General features: G+C 48.3%; 1 protein-coding gene across 2 annotated transcripts in view; it reads right to left on the bottom strand.

Moving 5' to 3' along the window:
• Positions 1-5449: 5449 nt before the first annotated feature.
• Positions 5450-22948, bottom strand: part of EMP2 (epithelial membrane protein 2) — a 56144-nt gene continuing 38645 nt past the window's right edge. For both annotated transcript variants that reach the window (XM_003938738.4, XM_003938740.4), the window contains exons 3-5: positions 18472-18562; positions 11959-12105; positions 5450-6584 (exon numbers count right to left, since the gene is read on the bottom strand). In XM_003938738.4, coding sequence (XP_003938787.1) covers positions 6397-6584; positions 11959-12105; positions 18472-18562 — 426 coding nt within the window. In that variant the 3' untranslated portion in view covers positions 5450-6396. The remainder of the gene's footprint in view (positions 6585-11958; positions 12106-18471; positions 18563-22948) is intronic.

Here is a 22948-nt window from a genome sequence, read left to right as displayed (position 1 = left end):
CACAGCACATCACCTACGGCCCTGGAGTGGGAGTTAGAAGTGGAAACTGGTTGAGACTTCAGGTGATATTCCTCTTGGGAAGGGGTTAATTCATTTCATGAATGTGTAAGAATTTTCATTTTTCGAAACAGAGTTTCTGTTGCCCAGGCTAGAGTGCAGTGGTGCGATCACAGCACACTGTAGCCTCAACCTCCCAGGTTCAAGCAATTCTCGACCTCAGCCTCCTGTGTCACTGGGACTTACAGGAGCACACCCCCATACCTAGCTGATTTTTTTAGTGTTTATAGAGATGGGGTCTCACTATGCTGCCCAGGCTAATCTCAAACTCCTGGCCTCAAGTGGTCCTCCTGCCTTCACTTCCCAAAGTGCTGGGATTATAGGCATGAGCCACCACACCCTGCCCTTCATGTTTATATAATTTGGTCTCACTCCTGACTCCTGCCGAGTGTTGGGGCAAGGATGAGTGAGTGTGTTACCCAAGACAGACCCATCAGAATCTAGTCCTGGAAACTTGAAACAGAGACTGATATCATCCAGATCAAGGCAGGTACTGAGTTCATCACATTATACATAACACCTAGCACAATGCTTACACCATTACAGCTATGCAAATATTTAGTGCATGAATGAATGAATGAATGAAAGGCTGACTTTCTGAATGGAAGAAATATGAAATTGAGTGGTCTGGGATGATCACCATCCACCAGCCATGTGGACCAAAAAAAAAATAAATAAATAAAAATAAATTCAAACTAGAAACACAAAGAATGCAGACAGTAGCCTCTGGAAATTTTAGTTTGAAAACCCTGTGTGGCAGTAAGGAAATGAGTATTCTCAAAATACAAAGATAGCTTTTACTACCTTTGGCATTCCTTAGATAAAAACTAATGGGTTCTCTCTCACTCTCTCTCTTTTTCTTTCTCCCTTTCTCCCTCTCTCTCTCTCTGGCTGAATTTTCCAGTTTTCAGCAGAGTATGTGGTATAAAATCATCTGATTCCATCATGACCTTATCCTGTAAAGCAGAGGTCTTTATTAAACACAAACGGAATGAAAAAACGTAAATCTATTAACAAGGAACAAAAAGGTTAAAAAAAAAAGAACAGGATCAGTCATTAGGGGGGATCCCTAAGAAGTGAAAATATGGAGCTGCTTGTTCAAATATGAAGAACTTTAAAGCCAGGTGCAATGGCTCCCACCCGCAATTTCAACGCTTTGGGGAGCCAAAGTGGGAGGATCACATCAGCCCAGTTCAAAATCCGCATGGGGCCGGGCGTGGTGGCTCAAGCCTGTAATCCCAGCACTTTGGGAGGCCGAGGCGGGTGGATCACGAGGTCGAGAGATCGAGACCATCCTGGTCAACATGGTGAAACCCCGTCTCTACTAAAAATACAAAAAACTAGCTGGGCATGGTGGCGCGTGCCTGTAATCCCAGCTACTCAGGAGGCTGAGGCAGGAGAATTGCCTGAACCCAGGAGGCGGAGGTTGCGGTGAGCCGAGATCGCGCCATTGCACTCCAGTCTGGGTAACAAGAGCGAAACTCCGTCTCAAAGAAAAAAAAACCCGCATAGGCAACATAGTGAGAGAGCCCCTTCTATAAAAGAACGAATGAATGAATGGATGGATGAACAAATACATAAATTTTAGGAGCATTCTCCACCATGACTAAGAAACATTTATTTCTTGTAAGAATGTTCTACTTTATGCCGGACACAGGGAGAGGCTCACACCTGCAGTCCCAGCACTTTGGGAGGCTGAGGCAGGAGGATTGCTCGAGGCCAGGAGTTCTAGACCAGCGTTGGCAACATAGTAAGACTGTGTCTCTACAAGAAATATACAGATATAAAGTCATTTAAAGTGACACTAGCAGATCATTCTCCCAAGCATGCGGCCCTTATTTGCATGGAACTGCGCGTGGCTACAGTCCGCAGGGCGGCAAAGCCAGCCCCATTAAAGCAGCAGAGATTGTCCAGTGACAAATTGTCCATTTACCAATTGCTCGCTGTAAAAACCGTCCATTGTGATCTTGATGAGAAATCGACTGACCCCCTGCCACCCAAAATGGCAGCTCTCTCCCCTAGATGTCATCACCGTTGGCAACATTTGAGTCTTGCTCTAGGTAATCTGGTTTTAAACTTTATTTTCCATGTACAGTTTCAGATTATACAAAACATAGAAAATGGACTATTTTAAAGGTACATTAAGTAGAAGGTTTCTAACTGCCCTAAAATCACATTTCTCCCCAAACCAAAATTCAAAGTCAACCTCTAGGCCTTGCCCTAGCATTTCCCCAACACCATGAAATTGTCCAACTTGCTCTATCATCAGTAACCTTTAAACTATTAGTGAGTTTAGTAATACCCCCCAAGGCAGATTTTAAACTATGATACAGCTTCTATCTAGGCCACTGTGTCTCATGTGTTTACAAACAGGCCTGAAGTTCTAGGTTTCTCATCATCAGCGAACACAGAGTGTTCTAGAACTTCAGCCTGTTCATGAGGGATGTGCACAAAAGCCTGAAAACTAGAGCAGAGTGTGTGGGAGTGAGGCGGTCTCTGACGTCCCTGTATTCAGGTATATGTACACACGTTCACACAGACCAGCAAGTCAAGCATTCTCCAAACTCATTGGAACAGAGACTCAAAATAATTTTAATGCAAATAACAAAATGAGTTAGTCTGTCTCCATCACATAACCCCTCAATGAAAGAATTACAGTACTTTATAAAAATGTCATAAAATGCGCAAACTACAGTTCCTTCAAATGCAGTTGATGCTCTCTTTGGTCCTAATATTTGCTTCCTGGATGTTGACTAATCTTGTTGTTACTGCTCTTGAACAGCTGGTTGTAAGCACCAAGAGGGGGCTGATTATGCCTACAGGGAAGAAGGTTGGATGTTTTCTCCCTGATGTCGTGGTCTCCTTCCCACTTCCCAAATGCATGTCATACAGCAGGGTAGAAGCATCACTCATGCCTCAGAAAACCTTCATGGCACAGGTGGGTGCGGGCACTGAATGTTGTACAGTAGTGGCAGCCAGCCGGGAAAATCCACAGGATCATTTCAGACTGCATGCAACAAGATACTCACGTAGCCCTGGCGTTTTGGTTTTTTGTCTGTTTTGAGACAGCAGTCTCACTCTGTGGCCCAGGCTGGAGTGCAGTGGTACGATCCTGGCTCACTGCAACCTCCGCCTCCAGGGTTCAAGTGATTCTCTGCCTCAGCCTCCCCAGTAGCTGGGATTACAGGTGCCCGCCATCAAGTCCACCTAATTTTTGTCTTTTTGGTAGAGACGGGGTTTCACCATTTTGGCCAGGCTGGTCTTGAACTCCTGACGTTGTGATCTACCCACCTCAGCCTCCCAAAGTGCTGGGATTACAGGCGTGAGCCACCGCACCTGGCCAGCCCTGACATTTTTTGTGAAGGGAATTCCTGTATTGCTTGGAAGTTGATCTCTGGTTCTAAGGTACTTTGTTTCCATCGTGACTACCAGAAAATTACAGAAAAGCCACCAAGGTAGAAAGTTTCGAGGGAACTTAACATTCAACTTCCTCTATGAGCTTGGGTAGCAACATCCTGTTAGCCCCAGGGGTGTAAACCATGTTCTTGAACACAACATGCCCAGTGATGGTTTCTCATGGAGGCAGGGGGTGACATTTGCCCTGTCTCTGGCCCCAGGCTACCCTGTACTGATTGCTGGCTTCTCCATGGGTTGGAGGGGTCCTACCTCATAGACTGCAAGCTTCATGAGGGCAGGGAGGATATCTGGATTTGCTCGCCCCTGTATTTTCAGAGCTTCACACAGTGCCTGGAACATGATAAACATTTAACACTATTTGTCAAAAACAAATGAATGAAAGGGTGGAAGGAAAGACCCAATCCTGCATTGACAAGATATCCATGGTGGCCATAAAACTACCCAAACCAGATGTCTCTGAAGCTCCACTGAAAGTGAGCCGATGGCAAATGATCACTCCACTAAGCAGAAGGTCAAGTGCAGCCGGGCACGGTGGCTCACGCCTGTAATCCCAGCACTTTGGGAGGCTGAGGCAGGTGGATCACGAGGTCAAGAGATGGAGACCATCCTGGTCAACATGGTGAAACCCCGTCTCTACTAATAAAGTACAAAAAATTAGCTGGGCATGGTGGTGCGTGCCTGTAATCCCAGCTACTCAGGAGGCTGAGGCAGGAGAATTGCCTGAACCCAGGAGGCGGAGGTTGTGGTGAGCCGAGATCACGTCATTGCACTCCAGCCTGGGTAACAAGAGCGAAACTCCGTCTCAAAAAAAAAAAAAGGTCAAGTGCAAAAGGATTTAAATAGCACGAAGTCTCACACTCCACCCCAGGACAGCCTCCAGCATGCTGCTCCAACTAAGAAGAAAAAGACAGTGACGTCCAAAGAGTTTCTATCCTGGGATGGTTTCTGGGAGGCCTGCGTTGATTGCCACACGCACATCATGCTTTGACCCTGCAGGCCAAATCCCTGAGAGCTCTATTTTTCAGCACAGTCTTATAATCACCTGGGAATCGCCCACCCAGACCCACTAATCAGCCTGTCCCAAGTGACGCAAGAGCCCCTAAAGCCTGAGAACCCCGGCTCTATGGACCTTCTTACCACATTTGCTGTCGGGACCATGGGCCCCTCCATGGACGTGTTCTCTGGGTGTTACACAGACGGGTACTGCCCAATAAATGTCGTTTGCACAAACTGAATGGAGCTATATTTAGACTGATCTAAATGCCTAGATGCCTCCAGGAGCATTTAAAAATAGGCATGAATAAAGCAGTGCCCCTCCCATCCCACAGGCCTCGACTTTGAATTCGTTATGGTGTTCTCAGCAGCCTCCATCATGGTGTGTAATTCGTTTTTCCTTTTGAGATGGGGTCTCGTTCTGTCACCCAGGCTGGAGTGCAGTGGCATGATCTCGGCTCACTGCAACCTCCACCTCCTGGGTACAAGTAATTCTCCTCCTGCCTCAGCCTCCCGAGTAGCTGGGATTACAGGCACGCGCCACCACGCCCAGCTCATTTTTGTATTTTTAGTAGAGACGGGGTTTCACCATTTTGGCCAGGTTGGTCTCGAACTCCTGACCTCAGGTGATCCACCCACGTTGGCCTCCCAAAGGATGGGATTACAAGTGTGAGCCACTGTGCCTAGCCAATTTTTCTAATTAATTTTTAATCTGTCTCCTCTACTAGGCCATGAGCCCTAGCAGGAGACTGTCTGGAGAGGGTATCCCCTCTGCCTGGCACATGCATACGAGTCATGTTTTATGTTGATTAATGAATGAATGGTGGGCAGGTTCACTGAGGCTCTGGGAATAGAGGTGAGAGGCCAGCCAGGTATAGCATGAGGTGATGCACAAGAAGGGACAGGCCTTCTGGGATAGGATAGGAAGGGTACGGCACCCCGCTTCTTGAAGATGTCTGTGAGTTCACATGGCCCAGGAATGGAGTTTGGGGGCCCTGGAAATAGACAGCTGTGGTGATGGAGGTCAAGGTTTTGGTTTGCTGTAGGGGGTACACCCACCTCCCCATCTCCACATGATGACATCCTAGCATTTATGAGGCACCTCTGCTCACCTGGCCCAGGGACTGTGGTCCCCAACTTCAATGCATCTGAAGTATTGCCCAGGGAGTGTGTTAGAAATGCAGATCCCCAGGCCCCATCCCTTGAAGACTGATTCTGTGGGTCTGGGGTCGGGGCGGGAGGCAGGCTGCGCTGTAGGTTTTGCCTAAGGGTGAGTCTAAATCTGGCACGCAGGTAAAGGATCACCATTCCTAAGGCAAGCAGGTAACACTGTCGGCAAATTTAGGTGAGACTCCTTCTGACCCACCCCTACGCCGGAGGCTTGGCTGGGCTCTGATTTGAATACAGACGGAAGGCCGGCGGCTACACCTGCTTCTCACGTGGAGCTTGGGCTGCACCTCTCCAGAGGCTGCGGTTCCTGTCCTGCACCCCACCTCACCCCTTCCTCCACCACTAGCAGAGCGACTCCAGAGGGGCTTGGGCCAGCTGAGACCTACAGGAATCACATCCCCAGAGAACAGCTTTCCCAGCCCCTCATCTCATCCCATCACAGCCCCATGGTTAAGAAATGTCCTGCCCAGCACTTTCGGATTTGAGCATTGCTGGATTTTTGCTTGTGTCTTGTTGAGACTTTTGAGTGGGCAGCAGTTCTGAATACCAGCCTTCACAGTCTATTCTCTGATCTCAAGAATGCAAAAACTCTTCTCTCTTTTGGATTTTTTTTTTCTTTTCTTTTTTTTTTGGGGGGGGGTGTTTAAAGGAAACATTACGTTTGCTAGAAAAACCTCACACAAAAATAATGATTATATACAAAATGGTTATCTGAATGTGGATTCTGTACTGCAGCAAAAGCAACCCAGCTCCGGAACTCTATTTGCGCTTCCTCAATATCAGGTACATCAGGCCGCTGATGAAGGTGCAGGCGAAGGCCACCCACGCCAGGATGTAGGAGTAGCCGTAGCTACCTCCTTCCTTCAGGTTATAGAATTCTCTGTTTTTCTCGTGAATGTCTTGACGCCTGTCTGTATAAATGGAGGCCGCAATCATGACACACAGACCTGTCAGGAAGAAAGGTGCATTTTGAATAAGTCATGGACCAAGTGCACCCTGGTACCCAGGGACGTACAGCCAGACTTGAAGACAAACTTCAGCTTTTATTCTTTATGTTGTTTGTTTGTTTGTTTTTGAGACAAGAGTCTCACTCTGTCGCCAGGACTGGAGTGCAATGGCATGATCTCGGCTCACTGCAACCTCTACCTCCTGGGTTCAAGTGATTCTCCTGCCTCAGCTTCCCGAGTAGCTGGGATTACAGGCACCCACCACTATGCCCTGCTAATTTTTTTGTATTTTTTTAGTAGAGACGGGGTTTCACCATGTTGCCCAGGCTGGTCTCAAACTCCTAACCTCATGATTTGCCTGCCTCCGCCTTTCTAAGTACTGGGATTACAGGTGTGAGACACCACGCCCGGCTTATTCTTTATTATTTTTTTGTAGAGACAGGATTTTGCCATATTACCCAGGCTGGTCTTGAACTCCTGAGCTCAAGCAATCCTCCTTCCTTGGCCTCCCAAAGTTCTGGGATTACAGACGTGAGCCACTGCATGCAGCCTTAAGCTCTTATTATTAATAGGTATTTATTTTAGTGTCTTGGAAAAATTGCAACTTATATTTTGTGGCAGGATATTGCCACCTACCCCGTAGCTATAGTGCTTCCCATTCTTGCTAACTCAACCCAGTTTTGTTTGGGTAGCCACGTCACCAACCCAGTGGGTGAACACAACTGGTCTAAGCAGAGGTCTACAGAAGTGACCCACAAAGGGCCAGACGGTAAGCAGTTTAGGTTTTCTGCGGGCCACATTCAAACTACTCACGTCTGCCGCAGAAGGGTGACAACAGCCATAGACAATACAAAAATGAGTGGTCATGGCGGTGTTTCAATAAAACTTTATTTACAAAAACACGTGGGAGGCCAGTTTTGTCCTATAAGCCATAGTTTGCCAACTTTCTTCTTGGCAACCTGGTTCCTGTTTACTTGTTACAGATGGGTCACTATGTGTCCCAATTCTGAGCACAGAAAATCTTGAGTGAAAAATATAACTTCCTGGGCGGAGCATGGTGACTCACGCCTGTAATTCAGCACTTTGCAAGGCCAAGGCCAGTGGATCACCTGAGGTCAGGAGTTTGAGACCAGCCTGGCCAACACGGTGAAATCCTGTCTCTACTAAAGATATAAAAAATTAGCCGGGCATGGTGGTGAGTGCCTGTAATTCCAGCTACTCAGGAGGAAGCAGGAGAATCGTTTGAACCCAGGAGGCAGAGGTTGCAGTGAGCCGAGATCGTGCCATCGCACTCCAGCCTGGGCAACAAGAGCAAACATTTTGTCTCAAAAAAAAAAAAAAAAAAAAAAAAGACTGCCTGAAAAGAGAGAGATGAGGGAAGAGAAAGCTGTTTTAAGTTGCTTTATTTTCTCTTGCTGACTGCTTTAGATATTGTCAGATTAGGATGAAATGTCTGGAGTTGCAGCAGCTTTTTTGGAGCCATGAAGAGGTCAACACCAACACTAAAGATGACAGAACAGAAGGATGGAATGAGTGGAAGTGCTTGATGTTCATGCTGCTAAATCAGCTCCAGAACCTTCCACCTCCAGAGTATTTGTCATGTGAAAATAGTAACTATCTTTGCAGCTGAAGTCACAGTTAATTGGATTTTCTCTTGGATGCAGCCAAAAGCATCCTAATTCTAACACTCGAGGTTCTTGGTCAGATGCAGTGGCTCATGCCTATAATCCCATCATTTTGGGAGGTTGAGGTGGGCAGATCACTTGATGCCAGGAGTTCAAGACCAGCCTGGCCAATATAGCAAAACCGCGTCTCTACTAAAAATACCAAAATTAGCTGGGTGTGATGTTGCACACCTGTAGTCCCAGCTACTTGGGAGGCTGAGGCATGAGAATCATTTGAACCTTGAGGGCGGAGGTTGCAGTGAGCCAAGGTCACACCATTGCACTCCAGCTTGGGCAACAGAGCAAGACCCTGTCTCAAAAAAAATTAAAAAAATAAATATTTGCAGTCCCAATATTTAGAGACATGAGTGCTAAGATGAGGTTAAGTGCTGTGGTTCTCCTTGTGGGAGTGTCCTTCAAGATGCCCAGACATTCTCTGGCCAGGGACCGAGTGAGCAGACAGTCTCCGCCAATCAGGCTCTCACTCCTGGAAACTTGAATATAAACAGCCTGTCAGGGTTCCTTGATTCTGAATCTCCCTGAAGCCGCTGCCTGTCAGTTGCTGGTGCCCGAGTCTTCTTTCCAAGACCTAGTTATTCACCTTTTCCTTTGACTACTGCAAGCTACCCCCGGAATTCCATCTCTCACATGCGTTCGAGTATCTGCTGCTTGTGTCTAAAACTCCCTTCCTGATACGGCATCTAAACACTCTGCAGTTTGAAGCAGAACTGGGAAGGCCAGGTCTTTGGACCAGAAAATGAGCAAAGGAGCTGGGGAGAAGGGGATGGAAGGAAAATGAGGGGATGTGACTTTCATGCTAAAATGTGGGGGGAATTTTCTTCCTAAATATATATATATATATTAGGGTAATCAATTTTAGCCAAGTGGCCTTACAGATAAACAGACAAACACAGACAATAACAGAAAATAAACTTCAGAAGCTGGGCGCAGTGGCTCATGCCTGGAATCCCAACACTTTGGGAGGCTGACCTTGGTGGATTGCGAGAGCAGCCTAGGCAACATAGTGAAACCCCATCTCTACAAAAAATAGAGGAATTAGCCAAGCATGGTGGCACATGTTTGTAGCACCAGCTACTCAGGAGGCTGAGGTGGGAGCACTGCTTGAGCCCTGGAGGCTGAGGCTGCAGTGAGCTGTGATCTCACCACTGTCCTTCAGCCTGGGCAACAGAGAGATCCAGAAGAAAGAGAGAAAGACAGGAAAGGGGGCCGGGCGCGGTGGCTCAAGCCTGTCATCCCAGCACTTTGGGAGGCCGAGGCAGGTGGATCACGAGGTCAAGAGATCGAGACCATCCTGGTCAACATGGTGAAACCCCGTCTCTACTAAAAATACAAAATATTAGCTGGGCGTGGTGGCGCGTGCCTGTAATCCCAGCTACTCAGGAGGCTGAGGCAGGAGAATTGCCTGAACCCAGGAGGCGGAGGTTTCAGGGAAAAAAAAAAAAAAAAAAGACAGGAAAGAAAGAGAGAAAAAGAGAAAAAGAAAAAGAGAGGAAGAAAAAGAAAAAAGAAAAGAAAAGAAAGAAAGAGAAAGAGAAAAGGAGAGGAAGAAAAAAAAAGAAAGAGAAAAAAGAAAAGCCTTCAGGTAGTGACTTCCTAAGCCCCCTTGCCCCCCACGACTTAGATGACAGTATTCAACTGCCTTTAATGGGATCGGTGAGGGTGAAGGGTTCGTGCGATACAGACGCAGTAAAGGAGGGGATCAGACACCTCGCTACCTCACCTGGGGTCCTCGGGACGGTCACATTCCCCCTTAGGCCTCATTTGGTCTGGGTTTTCGTTCTCCAACGCTTGGCTCAGGGACAAGGGAACAAATCCCCAGGCTCTAACCCTGCAGACTCTGATTCAAGAGGGCAGGCTGGGGCCTTGGGAGTCTGCACTTTAGAAAAGTCCCCAGAAGGGCTGTGGTGGAATCTGCCAGGGGCGGCGGGGTGGGGGGTCTCAAGATAAGTGACCCTCTGGAGTCTTTTGCACTTGAAAACACTTTCATTCTCTGCCTGTACCTAGAAGGGGTGGTATCTGGATGTCCAGTTAAGATGTCCCAAGGGGAGAGAACGCTGAGTATGACCAGCCACCCCACTTTGCCCTGGACTGGAGTTTCCTAGGATGTGAGACTTGCCGTTTACTTTACTTTATTTTTTGAGACAGAGTCTCATCATATCCCCCAGGCTGGGGTGCAGTGGTGATATGGTTTGGCTGTGTCCCCACCCGAATCTCACCTTAATCCCCACATGTCAAGGGCAGGGCCAGGGGAGATAACTGAATCACAAGGGTGGTGGTTCCCCTAGACTGTTCTCGTGGTAGTGAGTAAGTCTCACGAGATCGGAGGGTTTTATAAAGGGCATTTCCCCTGCACACACTCTCTCTGCCACCATGGAAGAAGTCCCTATGTTCTTCCTTTGTCTTCTACCATGACTGAGAGGCCCCCCCAGCCACGTGGAAGTGTGAGTCCATTAAGCCCCTTTCCTTTGCAAATTACCCAGTCTCAGATACGTCTTTATCAGCAGTGTGGGAATGGACTTATACAAATGGTACAGCACCCCACAGCTCACTACAGCCTCCACGTCTCAGGCTCAGATGACCTCCCACTCCAGCCTCCTGAGTAGCTGGGGCTACAGTTGTACTCCTCCATGCATGGCTAATTTTTTTTTTTTTTTTCTCACGATGTTGCCCAGGCTGGTCTTGAACTCCTGGGCTCAAGCGATCCTCCTGCATCGGCCTCCCAGAGTGCTCCTGCGCCTGGCCGGGACTTTTGTTTTAAAACAGACGTTCCCAGGCAAACTAGAACAAGTCGTCACTGCACTGCGCTGATGACACATCTCAGGGTCATCCCGAGGGCATGGCAGGTTTGGACTTGACCCTCACCCGTGACGTGGCGGGCTGGACGGAGGTGGCGGTCATGGTGGTTACAGCCAAGCAGCCTAAGTTGGCTCCGACACTCAGATTACGCGCCTTCATGAAGCCACCTGTTAACTCCTGACTGAACAGCACCCTACAAGGGACTTCTGCCTTTTGTGATCAGAACGCTTTAAATCATCACTGAGAAACAACAAATGATCCTGCTTGGCTTCTTCCTTCTGATCTGACTTCAGCCTTGCTAAAATTCCGAAGCAGCAAAAAAAAGGCTCCGAGACCCCTGCTTCCTCTGAGTTCCTCTGGACAGAGGCGGTGCCTTGTTCAACTCTTTAGCCCCTGCAGCCAGCACAGGCCTGAAACCTGTTGATGGCTTCCCATCAGCTTAGGACAAAGACTCCAAATACTTTCTAAGACCTGCAAGACTCCATGGGGTGTGGCCTTGCCTGCCCTTCTGGCTTATTTCCCACTTCCCACTGCGCCGCAGCCCCACTGGGCAGCTCTCCACCCCTCGCATCACAGGGCTTCTGTCACGCTGTTCCCTCCACCCAGGATGCTGTTCCCTCCTCTCTGTACTAAGACAGAACACTGTGGACAGCAACTCATACTCACCCTGCAGATCCTCTGGCTTCATGTCTTCAGGACTCCCAACTAAATCCAAACCCCCACATATAAAACGTCCCACTGCAGTACAGCCTGCGTGTGCACACATACATACACAAGCACACAGCACTACCTGACTGCCAATTTCTCCTTGCCAATCCTCCCTCCTTCTGGCGGCTGGGAAGGAGTGCTTACTCCAGAAAGCCCTCGTTAGGGAAGCCAGTCGACTTACTTACATGACATTAGCTGGATGATGGAGGTGAGCACAAACCTCTCTCCCTGCTTCAGGCGGAAGAGCTGCAGCAAGAAGATGAAGAAGGCGACGCAGCAGAGAATGGTGGAGAGGATCATGGTGGCCTGCACCGCCTGCATCGTGGAGTACTCTGCGGGAAAAGGGCAGGGGCGCAGGACTGAGGACCGTGGCCAGCCGGCACTGCGGGGTGCACGCTGTCATCTACATGGTCTGTGCTAGGAAAGGAGTCTTCCAGACCCCCCGCCCCTCACCTCCAGGGTCTGTCTGACAGGACAATCCTCGACACCCTTATCTGGAAGACAGAGCGAGAAGACCACCTGTTCTGCGTTCTTCCTGGTCTGGTCACACAGCCTTCAAACGCTTGAGTTGTGGACAGGGGACTCTTTTTTTTTTTAAGAGATGGAGTCTCACTCTGTTGCCAGGCAGGAGTGCAGTGGCACAATCTTGGCTCACTACAACCTCCAACTCCCTGGTTCAAGCTATTCTTCTGCCTCAGCCTCCCAAGTAGCTGGGATTACAGGCACGCGTCACCACGCCCAGCTAATTTTTGTATTTTTAGTAGAGACGGGGTTTCACCATGTTGGCCAGGATGGTCCCAATCTCCTGACCTCGTGATCCACCCGCCTCGGCCTCCCAAAGTGCTGGGATTACAGGCGTGAGCCATCATGTCTGACCAGGGGATTCTTTTAAAGTATGAATCCCAGGTTCCAACGTGGTAGATTCTGACTCAAGAACTCAGGATGGGGCCTTAGGGGTCCACATTTTAGAGTGGAATTCTCACAGACTTGGGGCTCATGGAACCGAGTGACCTTGTGGAAGCGCTCTGCAGACTCCATAGCAGCCTGCCGATATCAGAGGCTGATCTTAATGGTCACGACCTACGAAGAGGAGGAGAGCTCCTTTCTTTCAGGTCAGCTTTAACACAGACTGGGGTGTGAGGGTCTGGGGCTTAGTACAGAGAAACTTCAGTGGAGAAGGGAGGTGTGGGGTGGAGGGTGTCACCTGGGAGCAGGTCACAGTGAAGCTATGTGTAGAAAGCTATGTGGCGTAGGGAAAGCATCCTGTACATGGGTTACAGCTACCTTCATGGGCCTCAGTTTCCTCACCTGTAAAATGGGAATACTTTTTTTTTGAGCCAGAGTCACTCTAACACCCAGGCTGTAGTACAGTGGCACAATCATAGCTCACTGCAGCCTTGAACTCTTGGGCTCAAGTGATCCTCCTGCCTCAGCCTCCTACGTAGCTGGGACTACAGGCATGTCTGGCTAACTAAAGAAAATTTCTGTAGGGACGGAGTCTCGCTATGTTGCTCATGCTAATATTGAATTCTAAAATGGGGACACTAATAGCTCCTCCCTCATTGGGCTGGGAAGGGAGGGAAAACTCATCTACGTGAGGGGATTTAGATGGTATAGGCAAGGTGGGAGTCCTGCTTAAGAGCTGAATGTTGGGCCGGGTGTGGTGGCTCATACCCGTAATCCCAGCACTTTGGGAGGCTGAGGCAGGTGGATCATCTGAGGTCGGAAGTTCGAGACCAGCCTGACCAACATGGAGAAACCCCATCCCTACTAAAAATACAAAATTAGCCGGGCATGGTGGCACATACTTGTAATCCCACCTACTTGGGAGGCAGAGACAGGAGAACTGCCTGAACCCAGGAGACAGAGGTTGTGGTGAGCCGAGACTGCACCATTGCACTCCGGCTTGGGCAACAAGAGCGAAACTCCAACTCAAAAAAAAAAAAAAAAAAAAAAAAAAAATATATATATATATATATATATATATACCTGAATGTTGAATGTTACCTCCAGGATGAGGCCAAAAGATAAGGCGAGGGAACAGTTCCACACAGCACAGAAAATCTAAGGACACACCTTCCTTTTACTTTTTTTTTTAATTTTGCAGTTTTACCTGAAAACTCATTGGAACAAACATGTAAGTGCTTAATGAAACATTTAGAGCCATATCATCCTGGCTGCACATCATGGTTACCTGGGGAACATCTAGCCTCTCACCCAATTCCTTATGGGGAGCAAAAGAAGTCAGACCGGCTCCCCTCTATCACACACAGCACATGACCCCGTTCCTGTGAAGCCCAGGAACAGATGGAGGTGACTGATAGTAGCAGAAGTCAGAAGTGGTTGCATCGGGGCAGAAGGCAGTGGCAACTGTGTGGAAGGGGGCCCACGGAACTTTCTGGAGAGTTAGGAATGTTCTCTGTCATCTTTTGGATAGTGGTTACATGGGTGTTTATATAATTGCCAAAACCCATCAAACGGAGCCCTTAAGAAGCCTGCATTTCCTTGTTTGTATATTGCAACTCCATTAAAAAAGAAAAAGAAAGAAAACAAACCCGGCAGGCTCTCCTGAGATGAAATAAATCGGAATGTCGGACATGGAGACCACGCACTGGGGCTTCGTAAAGCCACTGAGGAAATTCCAATGTGGGGCCAAAGTGCGGACCCTCTGGCTTAGAGCAGTATTTCCCAAATCTACCCAGTCCCAGGGATCACTTGGTATTGCTTATTAAAAATACAGATTCCCAGGCCTCTCCCCCTGGAGCTTCTGCTACCATTGCCCTGGAGTGGGGACCAGGAATCTGTATTATCAGCAACAAGTGACCCATGCTGGGGCAAATGGGGAAAACATGCCTTTGGGGGAAAGGGTGAATATATGTTTCTAGAACAGGGTTTCTCAAAGCTGGGAGGGGGTGCAGGATGTGCCCACAAGGCAGCCCCTGAGATCGGTGTGTGTGGAACCCAGTGAGGAAGGGAAAGCACAGAAATTCACTGAATGGGAGGGATGCTCACTTTGCTCTGTTTAGATTCCTCTAAGGGCTGGGTGCCGTGGCTCACGCCTGTGATCCCAACACTTTGGGAGGCAAAGGCGGATGGATCCCTGAGGTCAGGAGTTCAAGACCAGCCTGGCCAACATGGAAAAACGCCATCTCTAATAAAAATACAAAAATTAGCTGGGCATGGTGGCACACACTTCTAATCCTGGCTACTCGGGAGGTTAAGGCAGGAAGATAGCTTGAACGCAGGAGGTGAAGGCTGCAGTGAGCAGAGATCACCCCACTGCATCCCAGTGTAGGTGACAGAATGAGATTCCGTCTCGAATAAATAAATAAATAGCTCTAAGGACCTCAAAGAAGAGTTCTCCATTTCCTCTAAGGACCTCAAGGAGGTCCCTCTCTAACATCTGCTTTACGCTTTACAGACATCCGCTAATATCTGGGTGTTTTAGATTGTTTGCTTTTTGAATGGAAAGGACGAGAAGCTTCAGGAGGCTTCAGGAGGCAAGTGTGTCTGACTAGACTGTAATAACATCATTGGGCTTTCAATCTAGTATTTTCAGAAAGCTTCCCTTCTTTGATGGCAAGTGATAGTAGTTTAATCACTCATGGGAGGGACGTGAAGTTCTCTTTAAAACAGACTTATGGTTTAGGAGGACAAGGCGGGTGAACTGCTTGAGCTCAAGAGTTTAAGACCGGCTTGGACAACATGGTGAAACCCTGTCTTTACAGAAAATACCAAAAAATTAGCCGGGTGTGGTGGCACACACCTGTAGTCCCAGCTACTCAGGAGGCTGAGGTGGGAGGATCACTTGAACCTGGAGGGCAGAGGTTACAGTGAGCCATGAATGCGCCAAGGCACTCCAGCCAGGGTGACAAAGCGAGACCCTGATTCGCAAAATAAAATGAAATAAAATAAAATAGATTTATGAGCAGGCACAGTGGCCCACGCCTATAAATCTAAGCACTTTGGAAGGCCAGGATGGGAGGATCACTTGAGGCCAGGCATGGGAGACGAGCCTGGGCGACATAGCAAGACCCTGTCTCTACTACATAAATAAACACAGTAGATTTATGTACAGAAAGTGGGCTATTTTAAAAGTGAACTTTTTAAAGTAAAAAAAAGTTGACAACCTTTTTCAATAGAGGGATAGACAGTGAATATTTTGGGTTTTGAAGTCTTGTCAAATGTTCTTTTTGTTTTGTTTCTAGGGGTGTGTGTGTGTGTGTGTGTGCGTGTGTGTGTGTGTGTGTGCGTGTGTTTAAACAACTTTAAAAAATGTAAAAACTGTTCTTAGCTCCTGGGCCAAACAAAAATAGGCCCTGGACTGAATTTGGCCAGTGGTTCACCAGCCTGTTTTAAGGAAAAATAAGTAAATAATCCCATGTGGAAGATGCAGAACACAGAGGCTGGGAAACACTGCCATGGAGCCCAGCAAGCCCTCCCAGCTGGCCTCGCACACTGGCGACAGCTGGGGCTTGTAGAGCACAGGGCAGGACAGCTGTCCCAGGGCCAGGGGTGAGCATGACCGATGAAGAGACCGAGACGGAAGGGAGACCGACGCTGTTCCGCGGTTACACGCACAGCCTTTAGAGTTGGTCACATCTTGACTGGAATCGTCTGCCTCCATCATTCACTCCTGGCTATGTGGCCTTGGGTAACTTAACTGCTCTATGCCTCAGTTCCCCCATTTTAAAATGGGGCCTATGGTCCCTGCCTGATAGGGCTATGACATCGTGCATATAAAGGACTTAGACGTACCTCACAGTAAACTTTAAGTAAATGGTGCCTTCTACTGGGATTTTTGCTGCGTTTATGATGAATACGGGTATTGTTACTGAGTGTGGTGGGAATCACAGGTTCCTTTGCTCCCTAACGCGATTGTCAGATTTGGCAAACAAAACAAAACAAAAAAGACAGGGTGCTCAGTAAATGAATATCTAATAGCAACAAATAATTTTTAGGCCAGGCACAGTGGCTCACATCTGTAATCCCAGTACTTTGGGAAGCTGAGGTAGGCAGATCACTTGAGCCCAGGAGTTCGAGACCAGCCTGGGGACAACACGGTGAAACTCCACGTCCACAAAAATTACAAAAATTAGTGGGGCAATTTGGTGAGTGCCTGTAGTCCCAGCTACTTGAGAGGCTGAGATGGGAGGGCCACTTGAGCCCAGGAGGTCAAGGCTGCAGTGAGTCATGATGGTGCCACTGCACTCCAGCCTGCGTTAAAAGAGACCCTGTTTAAAAAAAAAAAAAAAAACCAACCTCCCCATCAACCAACAAAAAAAAAGTACTTTTTAAAATAAACATGTCCCATGTTACAATAATACTCAGGACACAGTCAGGCCAAGCATGGTCGCTCATGCCTGTAATCCCAGCACTTTCGGAGGCTGAGGTGGGTGGATCACCTGAGGTCAACAGTTAAGAGACCAGCCTGACCAACATGGTGAAACCCCTAAAAATACAAAATCTTGTAGGGCCCATCTCTACTAAAAATACAATAATTAGCTGGGTGTGGTGGTATACGCCTGTAATTCCAGCTACTTGGGAGGCTGAGACAGGAGAATCACTTGAACCCATGAGACAGAGACTGCAGTGAGCCAAGATTGCACCATTGCACTCCAGCCTGGGTGACAGAGCGAGACTTTGTCTCAAAAAAAAAAAAAAGTAAAATAAAATTTGGGACATAGTCATACTAAATACAGTACTTACTGTTTATCTGAAATCTCTAATTTAACTGCATATACTGTATTTTATCAGGCAACTGGGATCCCAAAGTATCTATTCTGTTAGTTCGATGAGGAAAAACAGAACCATTTGCTTCATAATGGAAGACAGTGGCCAGCATGTTTCTGAATGGATTTTCTGTATTTCAAGGCTTTTTCATGTATTTTAGCTCACTGAAGAGGTAGGCACAGCAAGGGCATCATTACTTCTGTTCTATGGCTGAGGCTGCTGAAATTGACTGGCCCAATGTGAGGCCACATGGCTTGCTCCTAAGAACAGAAGCCACATCTTGGAATTTAGAGTTTCACTCTGTCACCCAGGGTGGGGTACAGCAGCACGATCTCACCACAATCTCCACCTCCTGGGTTCAGGCAATTCTTCTGCTTTAGCCTCCCCAGTAGCTGGGGTTACAGGCATGCACCACCACATCCAGCTAATTTTTTGTATTGTTAGTAGAGACAGGGTTTTGCCATATTGGTTAGGCTAGCCTCAAACTGTTGACCTCAGGTGATTCACCCACCTCTGTCTCCCAAAATGCTGGGATTACAGGCATGAGCCACTGACCCGGCCAGATCTGATTTCTTACTGCTGGAGGGAAAAAAGAGATTGGAGAGTAAATTATGGTCTCTGAGCCTATTTAGAGGTGAGGCTTGGATAAAAAAAGGAGGGTAGGGAAAATTCTAGATGACAGCGGAAGCCGGAAAAGGATGAGGAAAGGAAACTGTGCTTCCAAGAGACAGAGAAGGGATGAGCCCCACTTAGCAGACTTGGTCCCACCCCAGTCTCGCCTTCTCTACACCCCTGCCATCTCCAGCTTGTGCTGTCCTTCGCTCTGGCACACACCAAGCAAACGTGGCCAGGCACCCTCCTGCGAGTGGGGGAGAGGGTGTGGGGTCAGAGAACCCGAAGCCTCACTCCGGAACCTTCCTTCCTCACTCAGTGCTTCTCAGTCAGCTTCCTTCATTCACACTCACCTTGAAAGCTCTCATTGATTACTGTGCAGTTCGTGGTGTTGGTACATACTCTCCAGACATCTACAGAAAACTCATCTCCTACCCACCAGGCCTATAACACAAAATGAAAACAGAGAGAAAGGCTGTCCATTAATGATGCAAACACTGACTCCTAATTAGGTACGAGGCATGGTGGGCTTCTGGGATTCTCAAACCGCAGCGCCCGTGAGAATCGCCTGGGGAGCTTGTTCTACTGCAGACTGACTCAGGAGGTTTGGGGTGGGGCCTAGGATTCTGCATTTCTTTCTTTTCGTTGTTTTGTTTTTTTTTTGAGACAGTGTTGCTCTGTTGCCCAGGCTGGAGGGCAGTGGTGCAGTCTTGGCTCAATGCAGCCTCCATCTCTTGGGATCAAACAATCCTCCCACCTCAGCCTCCTGAGTACCTGGGACTACAGATATACACCATCATGCCTGGCTAATTTTTGTATTTTTTGTAGAGCCAGGGTTTCACCATATTTTCAGGCTAGTCTTGAACTCCTGACCTCAGGTGATCTGCCTGACTCAGCCTCCCACAGTGCTGGAATTACAAGCATGAGCCAATGCGCCCAGCTGGGATTCTATATTTCTAACCAGCTTCAGATGATGCCCTGCTAATGTCTGCCAAAGGATAAGAGGTGGTCCAGGCCCTCAGAGAGCATGGGAGAAAAGATGATGCTGAGTTAGTGGAAATAATAGCAGACAGGGCCAGGCACAGCGGCTCATGCCTGTAATCTCAGCACTTTGGGAGGCCAGGGTGGGAGGATTGCTTGAGCCCAGGAGTTTGACACCAGCTAGAGCCACCCGTCTCTACAAAAAAATACAAAAAATTAGTCAAGTGTGGTGGTGTGTGACTGTAGTCCCAGCTACTCAGGAGTCTGAGGTGGGAGGATCGCCTGAGCCTGGGCAGTAGTGGCTGCAGGGAGCTGTGATTGCAACACTGTACTCCAGCCTGGGTGACAGAGAGAGACCCTGTTTAAACAAACAAACAAACACTGCAATGGATGGGATGACCAGACAGGATTCTCCCGTCTTCAGCCCAAAGCATTCACTTCCCTCTGCGATTTGGCGGCTGCTGCCCCAGCTACCCAAGATGACCTTCCTTCTACTTTCCAGTTGCCCAGACTAGACTCCCCATACCCATCCATCCCCAGTCAACATTCCCTGAGCTCCCACTGTGTGCCAGCCATAATGCCAAGCACAATTCCAAACTCTTTTTTTTTTTTTGGAGACAGTCCCACTGTGTCTCCCAGGCTGGAGTGCAGTATTGTGATCTCGGCTCACTGCAACCTCTGACTCCCGAGTTCAAGCAATTCTCCTGCCTCAGCTTCCCGAGTAGCTGGGATTACAGGCGCCTGCCACCATGCCTGGCCAATTTTTGTATTTTTAGTAGAGACAGGGTTTCACTATGTTGACCAGGCTGGTCTCGAACTCCTGACCTTCCGATTCACCCGTCTCAGCCTCCCAAAGTGCTGGGATTATAGACATGAGCCACCGTGCCCAGCCACAATTCCAAACTCATAATGAATACCCCTCAGGCTTATTGATGGACAAAAAGTCCACCTGCATCTTCTCAGAATATGCCATGATAATCTCCACGCCCTGAGGGTGCTGGATAGAGTTCACTGAGGCAGATGGCGTTCCTGCCCCTAATGTCTGTCTATCCTTTTCACCGTCTGGGATCTTTTCCGGATCTGAAAGGACTAGATGGGAAGAAATAGAAAAAGGAGATTCGAAAAGAACACTGGGTCCCATTTATTTCACAGTGAGCTCCGGGAATGGTGAGTCCATATACTATAATCCAGGGGTCTCCAACCTATGGGCCATGGACTGGCACTGCTCTGTGGCCTGTTAGGAACCAGGCCACACAGCAGGAGGTGAGCAGCCAGCAGAGGAAGCTTCATCTGTATTTACAGCTGCTCCTGGTCACTCTCATCACCACCTGAGCTCTGCCTCCTGGCAGGTCAGCAGGGATAACAGATTCTTATAGGAGTGTCAACCTTACGGTGAACTGTGTATGCCAGGGATCCAGGCTGCATGCTCCTTATGAGAATCTAATGCCTGATCTCCTATCCCACTGTCTCCTATCACCCCCACATGGGACTGCCTAGTCCAGAAAAACAAGTTTAGGGCTGCCGCTGATTCCACATTATGACAAGTTATATCATTATTTCATCATACATTACAATGTAGTAACAATAAAGGGGCCAGGCGCAGTGGCTCATGTCTATAATCCCAGCACTTTAGGAGGCTGAGGCGGGTGGATCACCTGGGGTCAGGAGTTTGAGAGCAGCCTAGCCAACATGGTGAAACGCTGATCCTACTAAAAATACAAAAAATGAGCTGAACATGGTGGCACATGTCCTGTTAGGACACGCAGCAGAAGGCTGAGGCAGGAGAATCGCCTGAACCCAGGAGGCAGAGGTTGTAGTGAGCAGACTGCGCCATTGCACTCCAGCTTGGGTAACAGACCAAAACTCCATCTCCAAAAAAAAAAAAAGTATCAATAATAATAAAGTGCACAATAAATGGAATGCACCCGAATCATCCTGAAGCCTTCCTCCTGCAATGTCCCCTCTCCCATCCATGGAAAAATTGTCTTCCATGAAACTGGCCCCTGGTGCCAAAAAGGTTGGGGAGCGTTGCTATAATCCACAGCATCAATGTGGTCCCTGCCCACGCCACTTACAGCAGCTCAGCAAGAAGCTCCAGAACCCAAATGCAATGACTGCACTCACCTACCCTGACAGGGTCTAGGACCACGAGCCTCTGGAATGGCTCAAATCCTGGCTCTGCCGCTTACCGCACTGTAAACTCTGCCAAGTGCCTGCCCTGAGGCTCAGTTCCTTCACCTGTAACCCAGTGCAAGAAATTGCTGGTACCCTGCCTGGTACAAGGATCACATGACATGACATCCATAAAAGGGCTTTTATGAGCCCTGGCCATAGGTGACAGGTGTTATCGTTTATGTTATTACTGTCATGATGATTCATCAACAGGAGCCGCATATGTAGGCAGAGTTCATGACCACTAGTATGGTGCACTTTTCGGCTTTCTGAGCAATGTTTCTGCCCTTTAATTATCTCTGCAGTCTACAATGAGCAGAATGGAAGCCAGCTCTTTAGATTGGTATATAGGCCATAGAGAAGCTCTGTTAAAAAGCTTCCCTAGGCCAGGTGTAGTGGCTCACGCCTGTAATCCCAGCACTTTGGAAGGCCGAGGTGAGAGGATCACCTGAGGTCTGGAGTTTGAGACCAGCCTCACCAACGTGGAGAAACCCCACCTCTACTAAAAATACTAAAATTAGTTGGGTGTAATGGAACGTGCCTATAATCCCAGCTACTCGGGAGTCTGAGCCAGGAGGATCATTGGAACCCAAGGGATGGAAGTTGCAGTGAGCCAAGATCGCGCCATTGCACTCCAGCCTGGGTGAAAGAGCAAAACTCTGTCTCAAAAATAAAAAAGTAAGAAGAAGCTTCCCTAATATCATTCCCTGCTTAGAGGGATATTAATCTATGACAATACGTTATTTATTTTTCCAATACATTCCTGCCATATGGCTGCAAGCTGGATACTAAAAGAAAACGTTACATTTTTCATTTTTCATAGGGGCATAGGTAGAGTCTGGAAAGTTCCAGGCCTAAGCTCTGCTGGGGAGGACATGGCTGGGTGGACTAGCAGTAAGGGACCCTTGTTGGTAAGGAGATATCAAGGGTTGGGGCAGACGCCACCCGGGATGGGTCACCTGGGAGATCTAGGGAAGCGGACCTCAAGAGAGGGTGATTTTATTCTCCATGGGACATTTGGCAGTGTCTGAAGACATTTGGGATCATCATAACCAGGAGCAAGGGTGCTACTGCATCTAGCGGATAAGGCCAGAGATGTTGCTGAACTTCCCACAATATACAGGGAGGCCCCCATTAACAAAGGATTATCCAGCCCAAAATGACAACAGTGACCAGGTTGAGAACGCTGATCTAGAGGAAAGCTGAAGTCACACAACGTCCTCGAAGGGCTTCCTAGAGCCAGGCTCCATGGAAGAGTCATGGATGCGAGGACAAACACCGCTGCCTGCCAGGACCTGCCGCCAAAGCTTGAACATGGGATGCCCTGAACCTTCACATTTAGGCCAAGAGTCCTGAGACCTTGGCTCAGAAGATCGGTCATGCCTTCACAGGGAGAACAACCGCAAATCATGAGCACCTTGGCAGGGCTCTCAATCTGTGATATGGTTTGGCTGTGGCCCACCCAAATCTCAAATTGTAGTTCCCATAATTCCGACGTCATGAGAGGGACCCAGGGGGAGGTAACTCAATCACAGGGGCAGGTTTTTCCCATACTGTCCTCATGGTAGTGAATAAGTCTCACAAGAGCTGATGGCTTTATAAAGGGCAGTTTCCCTGCACACAGTCTCTTGCCTGCCGCCATGTAAGACGTGTCTTTGCTCCTCCTTTGTCTTCTGC

This window comes from Saimiri boliviensis, chromosome 12 (assembly GCF_048565385.1).
Source record: "Saimiri boliviensis isolate mSaiBol1 chromosome 12, mSaiBol1.pri, whole genome shotgun sequence".
Taxonomy (NCBI): Eukaryota; Metazoa; Chordata; class Mammalia; order Primates; family Cebidae; genus Saimiri; species Saimiri boliviensis.
The sequence above is the reverse complement of the archived record's forward strand: the minus strand, read 5'-3'. Positions and strand labels throughout refer to the sequence as shown.